Source organism: Lepidochelys kempii, chromosome 6 (genome assembly GCF_965140285.1).
Source record: "Lepidochelys kempii isolate rLepKem1 chromosome 6, rLepKem1.hap1, whole genome shotgun sequence".
In the NCBI taxonomy this organism is placed as follows: Eukaryota; Metazoa; Chordata; order Testudines; family Cheloniidae; genus Lepidochelys; species Lepidochelys kempii.
In genome coordinates this window covers 72,516,178-72,530,944 of record NC_136385.1, presented here as the reverse complement: position 1 = coordinate 72,530,944, position 14,767 = coordinate 72,516,178, and the positions used below count along the sequence as shown (strand labels likewise).

At 42.7% G+C, this 14,767-nt stretch overlaps 1 protein-coding gene across 1 annotated transcript; it reads right to left on the bottom strand.

Annotated features, from left to right (window-relative positions):
- Positions 1-2,385: 2,385 nt before the first annotated feature.
- On the bottom strand, positions 2,386-14,478 carry OIP5 (Opa interacting protein 5). Its single transcript, XM_073348734.2, has 5 exons — positions 14,152-14,478; positions 13,134-13,200; positions 11,628-11,750; positions 10,509-10,590; positions 2,386-4,695 (listed from the first exon to the last, which is right to left on the bottom strand). The coding sequence occupies exons 1-5, from the start codon at positions 14,456-14,458 to the stop codon at positions 4,537-4,539; spliced, it is 738 nt and encodes a 245-aa protein (XP_073204835.2). The 5' UTR covers positions 14,459-14,478; the 3' UTR covers positions 2,386-4,536.
- Between the last annotated feature and the right edge of the window lie 289 nt (positions 14,479-14,767).

The window sequence follows — 14,767 nt, the reverse complement described above, 5'->3', positions numbered from 1 at the left end:
TGGTCCACAGAAAAGATGAGACCCTACTACTGCTAATCAGTTACTGTGTTAGCTCAACTGGCAGAGGTTGGTGTGGTAGATGTAAAGGTTCCAACACTACTGATAACCTGTGTGGATGTTAATATCATGCCACATGATGGAATTTTGATTTTTAAAAACCTAGGAACCTACATACACAAACTACATTAACCTTGCAGCGTCAAACACTCAAGTTAGGAAATGCCAGAATTAAGGTTTCTTATGCAATATCAGTTCATTCCCCTTGTGTGCATGCATTGAGAGAGTCTTTAATTAATGATCACAGTCTGTTTTTTCCACAGGAATCCCTGCCTCCTATCAGTGCACAGGTTAGACATCCTCTGGCACTGAGTCAGAGTTGTGTAGTGAAGGAGGCTGTTGCCTATAGGACCCCACCCCACCTATAGGACCATTTGTTGCAGAAGCCGGAAAGCATGCACTGAAGGAGGCAGTGGATGGCAGAAAGAGAGGGAGGTAAGGCAGTTGAATGCTGCTCTGGAGAATTGAATTGTCCCATTCCTCTGATGCTAGGCAAGTCATTTAAACCAAAAGCTTCTCAGGTGTACCCAGTTTGAGACACCTAGGTGCAAGGATGTCAGTCTGCATGGAAATCCCCTTCTCACCTCCACCTCCTTTCTCCGCTGGGGCACTCATTTAAAGGATAGTACAGATGGGCTCCACTACAGTTGTTGCTACACATTAGTGTCCTCTAACTTTGAGCAGTACCTTAGGCTTTACTTCCAACATCTCATTCAAGGCCAACCACAGCGACGTGGGACAACTGAATGAGCATGTACTATATAATCTGCCAAGGAGGAGCAAAATCCTGATCCTTACGCAGAGCTGGTGAGGCAATGGAACTATTGCATTGCTCCATGAATACTTGTCTCTCTGATGGCGTTATAGATCATGATCAACCACAGATTTTTTCCATCAAGACCACAGGCAAGAGCTGCCTTACCTAAGGTCTTCTGCAGGTAGACCTCCGCCACGTTTTCCAACACTAAATGTCATCAGTTCTTAAGGTGGTGGAACATGGTTGCAACTTCCTGGGAATACCCTCCTTGCCCTTTGGGTCTCTTCTACATCTTCCCCTTAACTCCACTGATCCACAAAGCCCTGCTCAAACTGAAATGAGAAAGCAGTGACCATTTTCATAGCTCTGATGTGGCTGAGAGGTGTGGTTCCCAATCCTGACCTGGCAACATGTCTGCCTCTTTGCTTCTCTCTAGTGACTACCCAAGGAGTTGAGCTCCATAACCCACCCCAACTTATCATCCCTGCACCACAAGGCCTGGCTCCCTTATGGTTCTCGGGCCTAAAGCAGGGATGTTCTCCTGAAGTCCAGGTCAGTGCTATTAGATAGAAAATTTACCCCACAAAAGACTTACCTGCAGAAGTGGAAGCACTTCCAGAAAGTGCACCCAATGCTCCATATCTCCTACTAATTCTCCTGTGATATCCACCCTCAGCTACCGCCTAGACCTGAAATTGCTAGGGTTGTTCTTGACTTTGATATTGGTTCATTTAGCTGCCATCACTGCACTCTACTTTGTCAATTGACGGTTTCTCGGTCTTCACATACCCTACAACAGCAAAATTTTTCGAGGGACTCCTTAACCTGTTGCCTTCAGTATGGGACCCCACCCCACCCTGGGACCTCAGTTCAGTGCCTTACACATTAAGGCTACATCTACGCTAGAATAAAAGACCCAGGCCATGGCTGAGCTGGATCACTTGACCCAGACCTGCTCTGCACTGAAAAGTTAGCTAGGTCGAGCTAAGTCACTTCAGGGCTGTGAAAATTTTCGCATCATTGTTAGGTCGACCTACTCCTCCCCCTAGTCCCTGTGTAGATGAAGAAGAATTCCTCCATCGACCTAGCTACCATGTCTTAGAGAGGTGGATTAACTACATATCAAGTGAAACCCCCTTCTGTCGATATAGGAAGCATCTATGGCTCTACAGCTGCAGAGTAGACATGGCCTAAGACAGTGGTTTTCAACCAGGGGTCCACAGACTGGCTATGATTTTCAAAGGGGTCCGCACCTCCATTAAAAATGTAGGGGTCTGCAAATAAATTAAAAAAAAAGGTTGAAAACCACTGGCCTAAGAGAAAGGGGATTTAGACTTACTCCAGAGATCAGATCAAACCTGCCTGATATACACATGGGCTGTAGAATATACCGGTAATCTGATTCTGCTGAATTTCAGCTTTCAAAAAACAAAAAAATTTTTTATCCCTAACAGTGGCAAAGATAATGCTGAATACATGAACAAAATGTAACTGATCAGAGGCTTCTCTTCCAAGTTAACAACAATGAAATAGTGGGTTGTGTCGACACCCCTGCTCCCCCATTAGGGTGCTGATTCTGAAACATGGCACTTTTTACAAACATTATTTATTTAATCTTAGCAGACAGGAGGTAGGACTAAAGCCCAGGGGAGCTAACTGGAGTTACAGCAGAGATAGAGGGGACAAGAGACAAAAAGGGAGGGGAAATGGGGGGGGGGAAAGAAGAGAATTAATCCCACGGTTAAGCATTTTTTCAAGATTAACGCTGAATGCAACAGTTAAGAGGGTGAACAAATAACTGAAAAATGAAGTTACAATATTAAGATCATACTCTATCCTTGATCTTTGGACAAGTCTATTAACATCAACTATATATTACTGGTAGTATAGCCTAGACCATAAAATAGATTTTGGTCATCTCCACTTCTTGAACAATGGCCAAGAAATTCCCTTATTCTTACACTAGTGAAGTAGTATACAGTAACTTTGGACCTTTTGTAATAAGGACTTCTGAAGTATTTGCTATTTAAAAGAGCAATTTGCTCTGAGAGGCTCTGACTACTGCTCTTATAGAAGAGGAAATAAAATTAAAATCCGCTACTATGAACAAATAGGTTGTCTGCATATTGTAGCTGTGTTGGTCCCTGGATAAGGGACAGACAAGGTAGGTCAGAAAATTATTAGACAAACTTCTGCTGGTTAAAAGTACAAGCTTTTAAGCAACACTGAGCTGAAGAAGAGCTTGGTGTAGCTTGAAAGCTTGTACCTTCCACCAGCAGAAGTTGGTCCAGTAAAAGATATTATTGCACCTATCTTGTCTCAAACAAATAGGTTGACATGCAAAATACATATACAAAAATCTCATGTTTACATCACACACCTAGTTTTTGACTTCACCTTTAGTTACAAATTCTGTTACTACTGAAAACTACTATGATATATTCGAGTATCAGCTCCTGTGATGGTTGTGGAGCACACACAATTTTACATCTTAAAAATGTAAGTAATATACAAGATTTGAATGTAGCACTAGTTTAGGAGATATTAAGTTCTCCTATTTCAGTCTGAGTACCTCAAAACACAGCTCTTGCTATTCTAGGTTATTGCCAAGTATTTGGCCTAACCAGAATGGATACGTCAAAAGACTTCCTATGATCAGTAACCAAAAAACTCCACATGATTTATTATGTAATAGCTGCTGATCCAGACCATTCTAGTATCATGGAGTGGGCTATTTTCCAGCAGTCCCAGACTCCCTTCTCTCATTTAGAAGTTTGCATTTTCCCTACATAGCTCACTTTTGAGAAAAATCAAACCAATCACTAACTGAAAAAGCATGAGGTACTAGGATTGCTGAGATCAGCAACTCAGGCCAGAACCAATACTGCTTGTAGTCTTTTGCTCGGCGTGGAGGAAAAAAAAAAAATCACTTAATGGCATTAAAATGAGCACGTAAGTACTTTCCCCTCTATGCCTGATACAAAATTTCAGGCATAATTTCCAAACATATTGGAGGCTTTAAAACATAAGTATGCCTTCTGTGGAGGGGGAGTGAAAAGGGCAGCTCCTTTTATCTTCCCAGGTATAGAGAGAAATAAGAGCTTCTACCCCCACAGCCAGGGAGGAAGAAGAGCCCTCTCGCTCTCTCCCTCATACACCCACACATACTTACTAAATAAATAAATAAATCAATCAATCAATCCACAACAAGAGAAAGAACTAATTCAAGACTCAACAGAAAGACATCTGGATCAAGGCCTAGCTACTGTGAACATTTCCTCTACATGAATAGATATCAGGGTTTCAGCCCCCACTAAAAACATTGTATAATGGCTGATCTTGAATAACATCACATGGTAGCATATTTAGAATCACTCAGGAACTTAAAATCTTAGTTTCCAACAGCTGGTTTTTAAACCATATATTGCTCAGGAAGAACCACAGTACAAGCTGTATTACACCTCCAAGAGTGGAAGTTCTGCAAGGATGAGGTATTTGTTTTGAAGTCGCAGAAGGAGGAAACAGTTTCTTGCTTCTTAAAAATCCAGTCCACTTCACCAGTCTGAGCTATATTTCAGCAAACGCTTTTCACACATATACAAAGTAGCAAATTAGCTTTCTCTGACATTTTTCAGGGTGGTGGTGATTTCAAACCGCTTTGTTCACCACAATGAAGAAACCTGCAATGATACACAAATGGCTCCATATTCTATGGTGGCATATTAATGGCTTGACTTGATTCCTGCAAATCCTGGCTTTAGGCCAATTGTCCTTGATGCATAGCCCTGCTTGTCAGCCACATTGATTTGTTGGTTCAGTTCTTCCAGCCTCTTAATCAGTAACTCTAGACGCACGTGGACCCCCACAAGTTGTTCTTTCAGCTAGAAAAAAAAAAAAATTAAAAATTAAGGGTAGGTAAAGAACAGTTATATACCCTACAGTAACTGTGGTTCTTTGAGATGTGTTGTCCAGATTCCACTGTTGGTGCACCAGCGCCAAAGATCAAATTATTTTGAACAGCAGTGTTTTTTGTAGCTGTGCCTGCACCCTGAGTGCCCTCTTGCCTCTTCAGCAGAGGGCATAAAGGGGAGAGCTGCCTCAACCACCCTTCACTAATAAGAATCCTATAACAGGACTCTGAATTAGCAGGGAAGGAGGGCCAGGCATGGAATCTGCTGTGTTACTGTAAGGTAAATAATAGGGCTGTCGATTAATCGCAGTTAACTCATTAAAATTAACTCAAAAAAAATTAATCGCAGTTTTAATCGCACTGTTAAACAATAGAATACCAATGAAATGTATTAAATATTTTTGGATATTTTTCTACATTTTCAAATTATTGATTTCAATTACAACACAGTATACAAAGTAGACAGGTCCTCACTCATGAATTGGAGAGTGCTTGGAGCTGTCGGATATCTGTCATAGTTTGGAATCTCTGCTGAGGGAGGTATGCTCCCACAAGTGTGAAATCTAATCACTTCCATGATGAACTCTATCCTTTGAGTTGGTGCAACTGTGGATTTATCTCTGACCTTGAGGCCCAGCGAGACGAAGATTTAAAAGACACATGAAAATAGCTGATCACTTGCTATGGGGATTTCCCTCAAATGAGGCAGTTTAAGTAGGGGTATGCCTGGATTCTTTGCCTTCTCAGATGAGCTGCCACCATGGTTAAGAACTTTAAAGACTCATGGAGCGGTGGAAAGGCCAAAGGGTAGGACCCTGTATTGCTAATGAGATGCTCCTATGAATCTCAGCTACTTTCTGTGAGTTTAATAAATCTAAGTGTGAAAATAGGCATCCTGAAGTCGAGAACTACACTGGATCCAAAGAGGGTATTATAGAATCTAGGGCAAGCATGTGGAACATGAAATGATGGATGAAAGCATTAAAACATCAAAGACAGAGAAATAGAGACCCATCCTCTTCTTTACTTCCTAAGCCCAATGGGAATAAAAGCTCTTGCCACAGAAATCTGGGGGCATTTCCTCCACTGCTCCCAGACATATGCGAGACTTGTTGAAGCAGGAGGTAGACTCCCACATGGGAAGGGTTCCTGAAGAGAGACTAGGAGGATTAGGAGGACATTGGAGCAGTTTAAAATTGGAAGTGATACCCATTGATGATTATCTGAGGACTAATCAGTCTGAGGTTATCCTAGCCTAGGCTTCTTGGAAGTAAGGCAGTTGCCAGGCAGGGGTGAAAAAAGAAGGATCTGAAGGTGGTCCAGACAGCCCCTTGACAGTTTCAGAGTAGCAGCCGTGTTATTTGAGCAGTGGAAAATACAGTAGGGAGATTTTATATACACAGAGAACATGAAACAATGGGTGTTACCATACACACTGTAACGAGAGTGATCAGGTAAGGTGAGCTATTACCAGCAGGAGAGAAAAAAAACCTTTTGTAGTGATAATCAAGGTGGGCCATTTCCAGCAGTTGACAAGAATGTGTGAGGAACAGTAGGGGGGAAAAAGAAACATTGGGAAATAGTTTTACTTTGTGTAATGACACATCCACTCCCAGTCTTTATTCAAGCTTAAGTTAATGGTGTCCAGTTTGCAAATTAATTCCAATTCAGCAGTCTCTCATTGGAGTCTGTTTTTGAAGTTTTTTTGTTGTAATATTGCCACTTTTAGGTCTGTAATTGAGTGACCAGAGAGATTGAAGTGTTCTCCGACTGGTTTTTGAATGTTATAATTCTTGACGTCTGATTTGTGTCCATTTATTCTTTTACGTAGAGAATGGCCGGTTTGGCGAATGTACATGGCAGAGGGGCATTGCTGGCACATGATGGCATATATCACATTGGTAGATGTGCAGGTGAACAAGCCTCTGATAGTGTGGCTGATGTGATTAGACCCTATGATGGTGTCCCCTGAATAGATATGTGGACACAGTTGGCAATGGGCTTTGCTGCAAGGATAGGTTCCTGGGTTAGTGGTTCTGTTGAGTGGTGTGTGGTTACTGGTGAGTATTTGCTTCAGGTTGAGGGGCTGTCTGTAAGCAAGGACTGGCCTGTCTCCCAAGATCGGTGAGAGTGATGGGTCGTCCTTGTTGCCAGTTTGATTCCTGTGGGATGCCCTAGATTGTGAGGCAGCTGAGGAAGAGGCAGCGGTTTACCTCAGGTGAAGTCTCTGCCTCTTTCTTTGGGTGCTGAAAATCTGAGAATAATATTGTGATAGACAAATGACCATAGAACAGCTGATGCTTCTGTTGCTCTCTCTTTGGTGCTGTATGTTCTAGTCCCCAGGATTGCAGGGTCACTCACAAGTCTTTCTGGGTGGGAAGTGCTCATCTGTGCCACTGTTAAACAGCTAGTTTCCCTCAAATGGGAGGTCCTTAATGGTAACTTAGACTTCTCTCAGGATCCCAGATGCTTGCAGCCAAGAGGACCTTCTTACTGTGACACCAATGGGCATGGTTCTTTCTGCCATATCAGATATATTTAGTGCTGCTTGAAGTACCAGGCTGCCTATAAGCTGACCTTCTGCCACTAGAGATTTTGAATTCTCTTAGGTCTCCTTCAAGAATTTATTGAGAAAGTTGGAAAGCTGATCTCAAATCAAAGAATCATATTTTGAGTAGCACCTGGTAATTTGCTGTTCTCATCTGGAGGCTCAACAAGTTCTTCTACCAGAGATCTAGTTTTGTGAGGTCCTTCTCTCAAGGGATGGATTTCAGCTGGCCTTGATGTTTAGATTTACTTAAAATGCCTATATCATCAGAGAGCCTGAAGTAGGATGCTGATAATATTCAAATCCCGTGGCTGATACCTCCAATAAAACTGATAGGAGGGTACTAGGTAAGTGGAACTGAGCCACGTGTATGCCAAATTATCTTGGCTGGATCAAGCAGTCCATCACTTATTTTAACCCATCTCCTTGAAGATGAAGTCTGCAGGATATCACAGTATCCAGCATCTCCACCATTCATCTCATCAGGTCTTGGAAGACTTGATCTTCTCAACCATTCATCTCATCTCTCATCTCCACCATTCATCTCATCAGGTCTTGGAAGACTTTTAGCTAATCCAATGAGGCAACAGAGGATTAACTGCTTCATATGGAGGAGCACAAGGATACGGCATGAGGTGGTTGTGCAGGAGCGTGGTGGTCTCCTTATATTCTTCCTCAACTTTCATGAATTGTGGCTAGGACAGTACTTGTGCAGGTTGGAGTTGTTTCTTTGGTGACAGAGCTCTGGCATTGTAGACTGCGAAGGATTCTGACTTCCTAGAATATGGTTTCCCAGCTGAGGGGGACAAGTATGGCCAAACCTGGTAGAGCAGTGGGACGGAGGGCACATGGGTGGATACCAATGGAGTGCTCTCTGCAGGACCCCAATGACTTCTTGACACCCTTCAGAGATTAATCCCTAGACTCCCAGCCCAATTCCCACTGTGCTACTCACAGGGGGTGGAAGGGGATGCTCAGGAGAGGAGGCCTGATGTGTTCTATTGAGAAAGACAAAAAGGAGTGAACCTTGGGGTGAGAAGTTGAGGGTTTGGTGATCACCTTTCCAAGTCTCTCTATAAAAGGTGATTCCACAGCACCAAGAGACCTTGTTTTAGGCCCAGCACTGAAGTTGTACTGGTGCCAAGGTGCTCAGACATTTGGTGTGGTGGTTTCAGACAGTACTGAAGAGGCCAGTGCTGCATACAGGGCACGTGGTGCTCACAGGTCCTTATGCTGAAAAGGAATCATCAGTCTGATTTCAGTATGGAGGTACTGAAGCAGGACTCTGATTTCAAGCTCTTCACAGAAATAGTCTTAGGAAAGGATCTCTGTCTTCTGCTTGGAAAGGGGGTGGTACCTGCGCTGATCCCAGGAGCGGCTCTCCTTGAAGCCCCTTTTTGGAAGTAGATGTGAATGTGGTGGACAAACAGAACTTAAAAGGTGGCTCAGGAGCTGAGAGTGGTGCCTTGGCTCACTGGGGCTCTGGAGGCATATGACTGACCTAATTGGTGAAGTTATGCCAGGGGTCTGCCGATCCAGTGAGGCTTGCATAAGCTTTTCTAGGAGAAAGAACTTAAGCCTTTCCTCCCTTGTCTGCTGAAGCACATTTAGAAAAGGAGTGGAACACAGAGCAGCACTCTGAGACGTATCCCCCTCCTAGGCAAATTAGACAACTAGAATATCCATTAATAATGGGCATTGCTGCATCACAAGATGGACATGTTTTCAACCCTGGTGATTTGATGTCAGGCATTTTAAGGTATTATATGGGGGTATATTTTTTTTAATAAAACCAGTGGGTAAAAGTAACCTACAGAATAAATAGTAACTATAGAAATGCGAAAGCTAAAGTCGCAAAGGATGCAGACACTAAAGGGGCTCCGTCTTGCAGCCACAGTTGGTAAGAAGGAACTGAGTGATGGCTGAGGCTTCTCCACCGTTTATGTCCCCAACTACAGAGGGCAATAAGACATCCAGGATATAGGTGCAGTCATAAAGGATTCTTTTTAATAACAGTGTCTGATCTCACCCAAGTGGACACCCCAAGTGGAATCTGTGTGGACAATTATTTGAAGGAGAACCTGAGATACCATCAGGTTACAACTGTAAACAGAGTCCTGCACATGTCATTATTTTATGAATGGCAAAGAGTCCATACAGAGTTCAATCCTATGATCATTCTAGCAACATCCCTTGTAAGCAAACCTTTCAAAAACATTGTTTGCACTTCTGATCAAATGCTACCATTATTTGAGCAAAACATTGATTGATTTCAATGGAAGTTTTGCTTGAACAAGGACCGCAACAATTGACTCTTTAAAGTGTTTAATGTGACCGTGGAAAACAGAATGTTCCCTATTCAGGTCACAGAGGGTACATCTACACAGCTAGGGCCAACCGACTCTGGCTCCTGAGGCTGTTTCGCTGCTGTGTAGACTTCCAGGCTCAGGCTGCAGCCTGAGCTCTGGGACTCTCCCACCTCACATGGTCCTAGAGCTCAGACTCCAGCCCAAGCCTGGGAGTCCACACAGCAATGAAACAGCCCTGCAGTTCAAGCCCAAGTTGACTGGCCTGGGCCAGCTGCAGGGGTATCTAGTTGATATGTAGATGTACCCAGAAAGGCCTGATGATGACTTGCAGGAGGAGAGAAGCCTTAAGAAAACACATCCGGCCCAATTTCATATTCAGACCAGAAAACAAAGACAAAAACAAAGGCAGAAGTGGTTTACAACTTAGGAGAAATAAATTTTGAAGAAAAAGGGATATTCAAACTAATTTAGGCCTAAAATATACAGGATTTAAATAAAAGACAGTAGAACCAAATTTTAGGGTAGCAGCATTTTTCTACATTTAGCACAGCCCAAACGTTGCAATATAGGAGAACATAGACGTCAATTAGATAAGACTTTGACTAATTGTTGTCCATCCTAAGTTTGATGCACAAGGTAAATGTCAGTGGTGAAGAATGAAATTTGTTTTTCTTCAGTTTAACAACAGGATGTTGACACAGACAAGAACTATAGGTTAAATTAAACCTGCTTGTGTTCCTTTAATCCCCTTTAAAGATAAGTTTCTGTCCTGTGCTGAAAGAACATGCACATCCATTTGTGTATGGGATTTTTAAGAATGACTGTTCTAATAGGTTAGTGTATTTGGGGTGGTGCTGAAAACTTCATTTGTATGAAATTTGCATTCCCCCCCATTTTAATACACACAAAATCACAAAGAAACTTTACTTTTCCCAGGTGTTCCTTTAGGCTCAATGCAGGAAAGTTCATCTCAGAGGCCTCTATTATGGCTTTAGTTTTTAAGAGATAACTGAAAAACAAAAGTCAAAAGAGAGAACAGTAATAAAAACCAGAGAAACATTCATTCTATAAAAAGGTACTTATGCAGAAATTAATCCAGGTGCCAAACTGTGACCAAAAATAGTCAATGTAATCATTAAATATTAAAATAGAACAAAGTTTTCATTTTCCTCAATTGTTTAATCTCTCTTTCACCAACTACAATTTATAGCTGCCACAGATAGACCCTCAGTCTAAAAAGATCACTTTTGCTTGACAACCAGCATGCTATTATAACAATCTATTAGTAAGTTTGACTCAATTCTAGTTAAGTGATATACAATTGTGATATATTTCTGTATTGTTAGGAACAAAACTTAGTGTTTATGACTAGGCTGGCTAGAAATGGTCTTCAAGCAATACAGACCTATTAGCTTAGATGTATTAATTTGGAAAGTTGCACTCTCTCTACTTCTATTACCCTTGCAATAGAAAGCAAGGGCCAAATAATTTCTCCAAGTTAAGAATTTACATAGATGTTGCAGGTGGAGTGCACAACGGTGGCTACATTCTAGCGGTGGTATAAGGTAGAGTAATATAATGTACATTAATCAATACATTATAAAACTTAGCCAGTATCATTCTAAACAAAAAGGATTGTAATGTTACTAGAATGTTTGTAGACGACAAGTTTAATGTGCCTTCTTATAAGCTTCTCAGCACTACATTAAAAAAATGTAGAGTAGACTGGTAGCTGAGGATTTTGCTATTTATGGACAAAGTAAGGACTTCCACAGGAAGCATTTTTGTTACTAGAATTCACACAGCTTTTGATTGACCTGCATTTATTACCAGAAAGAGAAACTATGAACAAGCAGTTCAGGGTTAGCTTTGATATTATCAGTTCTCAGTGGCAGAAGAAAATATCACCAACCTGCATTTCCCATTCTTGTTTTATACAAATCAAAATATATTCCTTATATTGGTACTCCCTCCCTTCCCATGAAGGGCTCTGCTCTGGACCTAATTTCTAAGTCGTCACTCTCCATCATATTGGTGTGTACTAACCAGAGGATGCTGTTCTTGAAAAGACAAAAGAGGCCTCGCAGATGAACCAGGGCAGCAAAGGCAGAATACAGGCTGAAGCCCACCATTAATCCACACGAACGACAGTACAATGCATAGTAAGCGCTGAAAAGAGAGAGGAAAGGTTTCAGTAGAGCAGAGGTTTCCAAACTGTAGTCCAAACACTGCTTACTGGTGCCATCAGGCCATAACAATACATGTATTATTACTTCTCCATATAAGCAAGCACTATAATAGGAGTCCCATAACCTCTGTGACAAAGTGGTGGGGCAGATGGTCCACAAGATTGCCTTTAATACAAAGACTGTTACCCACTCAAAAGTTTGGAAAACCCCAGAAGCTGAGGTTAAAATATGAAAACTGAAATCTAACTTAAAAGGTCAGTTCAGGACACTCTGCTGCTATTGAAACACATTATTTCATTTAAAGAGAAAATAATTTCAGACAGACTTAAAAATGAAAACAAAAAATAGAAAGATGCACAGAGGAAACTGAGGTAGGTGTAACATCATCAACTCATTAGCTATACAACCATTAAGTTTTCCTTTTTGTCTTGTCCCTCCTACCCCATTAGAGAAGAAAAGCTAAAAATGGCCACAAGAGTGGTAACAGGTAAGAATTACAACCTGTGCAAGATGCCTGTGAAAAATTCACTTCCTCATGGGGAGTAGAAAGCAAGTGCTATCACCTTTTGCAGAATACAAACTTTGCTTTAAAAAAAGTTTCTAACACTTATAATTGTGACAAACCTTCCAAATATGAATCAAGCACAATACAGACACAGGGCTGCCTCCTCAAATCTGCAGACAGCTCAAGCTGCTTCAGCTACTCAACTTTGAAAGTTGATTCAAACTCAGTTTCTTATTTTCTTCTGTGAAGTCTAATAAAAACACTGTAAACCATGCTTGACAAAGATACTCTCCTCTAGCCACTTCCCTTTCTGCAGAGTTTTGATTAACTCATTATTTCCCTCCCATTAGATTCACCCCATAATAGGTAAAGAAAAAACATTATCCTATCTAGGTGAACCAGCTTCTACTGATCGTTTAATTCACTACCAGCAAAACTTGTTCACTTTCACTATTAAAGAATATAAAAAGACTTTCCATCTTAACAGGTATATAAACCTTTATTTTTGATAGAGATTGCTTCCTTTTTTGATCCCCCCTCACCTCAAGGGTAAAGAAGGCAAAAACTTAGCCTATATTCCCCCCCCCCCCCCAAAAAAAAAAAACCCACTATCTATTTACAAAGGCTTTCTCAGTTGAAAAAGCAGTGGACAGGTCCAAAACCAAACTAGATTATTTGTCAATTCTATGAGACACCTCTAAGAGGGAGCTGGAGGGATTTTAGAAACTTATTTTCTTCTGGCACAGAGACATTTCTAAAATTCAGAAGCAACACATTAATGCCTTTCTGCTCTACTTGGTGACCATCTCAAATTGAGAACTAATACCAAAAGCAAAAAGCAACATCTGAGGTACCTACCATCCTAGAAGGGCTCCTTCAATACCGACCATTAAAGAATCGTCCAAAACAACATCATTTGTGACTTCTGAGAAGATAAACCCATAGATAGTCATACACCACTGATCATTCACCAATACTTTTATACATTCCCCGACACTAAGGTTCTTAACTTTCTATCTTTAGGCTTGGAAAGATTTATTTTTGTTCTATATTTATTTTAATGGGAAAAAAACATTTTAATCCTAGTAGATTTTTTTAAATGTTTGCGTCGACTTAAATGTTTGCATTAATAGAAAATTTAAATCCTCCAATGCTGTTATTCAGACTATGTGACTGAATCCCAGATTCAAATATGTTTTGTAATGTTTAATTTGTGTAAGCATAATAGAATACGGACTTTTTGCTGGAGCCACCCACTAGCGCAAAAACGGGTGTATTTAAAGACTCATGCAATTCCACTTTGCTCTAGTGAGAGTATCCTGTATTGGAGCACAAGGAAAAGGGAAGGGACAGCTCACAGCTGGCAGACAGATCTGAGTGGGAATGAAACTAACAGGCGCTGGGCGGGGGCAACGTGAGGGGAAGGGAGCAGCTTTACTGTCACTTATGTCCCGAATGAGTTTTTAGAGGACTGCTGTTTCACTTGCAAGCTGAGTAGAGCTGAGAGGGAGTTACTGTTTTTATGTCACTTCAGAGCAGAACTGAAACTGATGCCACGTTTTATGAAGTCTCCCAACATTTCGTGCTTTCCGAGCACGCATTAGGGCCATTTGGTGGTCCAGAGAAAACAAGGAGCTACCAGACCAGCTCACTCGGGCGGGGATAGCCCACTGGTTACGCTGCTCTCCATGGAGAGGATGCTAGGCCCGCCCTTAGATCACTGAGGACCGCAGCAGCCGCATCCCTCTCTGGAGGGGCACGTCAGAGCCAGCGCCAGGTAGCCCTGCCCAGCCCAGCCCACGGGGCTCCCACAGGCACTCAGGCCAAGGGAGCGCTAGTGAATCCAGGCCCAGAGTCTGGCTCTCCGGGGACTCACTGAAGCAGACGAGGACCCGCAGGCAACGGTCCTCCTGGGCGCAGAGGTGCAGCGAGTCGCCCAGCACCGCGCGGCAGCCCCTGCAGTGGAACAGGGCGCACTCCTCCAGCCGGAGCCCTCGGCGCAGCAGCGTCCCGCCGCCGGAGCTGTTCGGCTCCCGCTGGGGCTCCCCGCCGCGCGGCATGCCCGCGTCCTCCCGCGGTGGGCGGCCCCAGCTCTGCAGAGCAGGGCCCGGTCGCTCGAAGGTGATGGCGCCGTCAACCTGAGGTTCCTGGAACAGGCGCTGGATGCACCTCCGCACTGCCATCTTCTTCTTCTTCTTCTTCTTCTCCCGCGGTGCCCGACCTCCCGCTCCCGCCCGGATTCGAACCCAACGCCCGCCCCCTTCCTGTTCCAATTGGAGGACTACCTATAGCTCTGCGCTCCGATTGGACGGAATACAAGCAATCACTTGACCAGGTCCTCGCCACAAAGAAATGACTTCCTCCGGCCATTGGATGATGGGGGATACCAATCATTCTACTTCCCAATCAGATAGCGATAATTTGGGCTAGGGCGGGTCTTTAAATTGATAGACTGTGTACATGGGCCTATCGTGTTTAAACAAAACAAACGG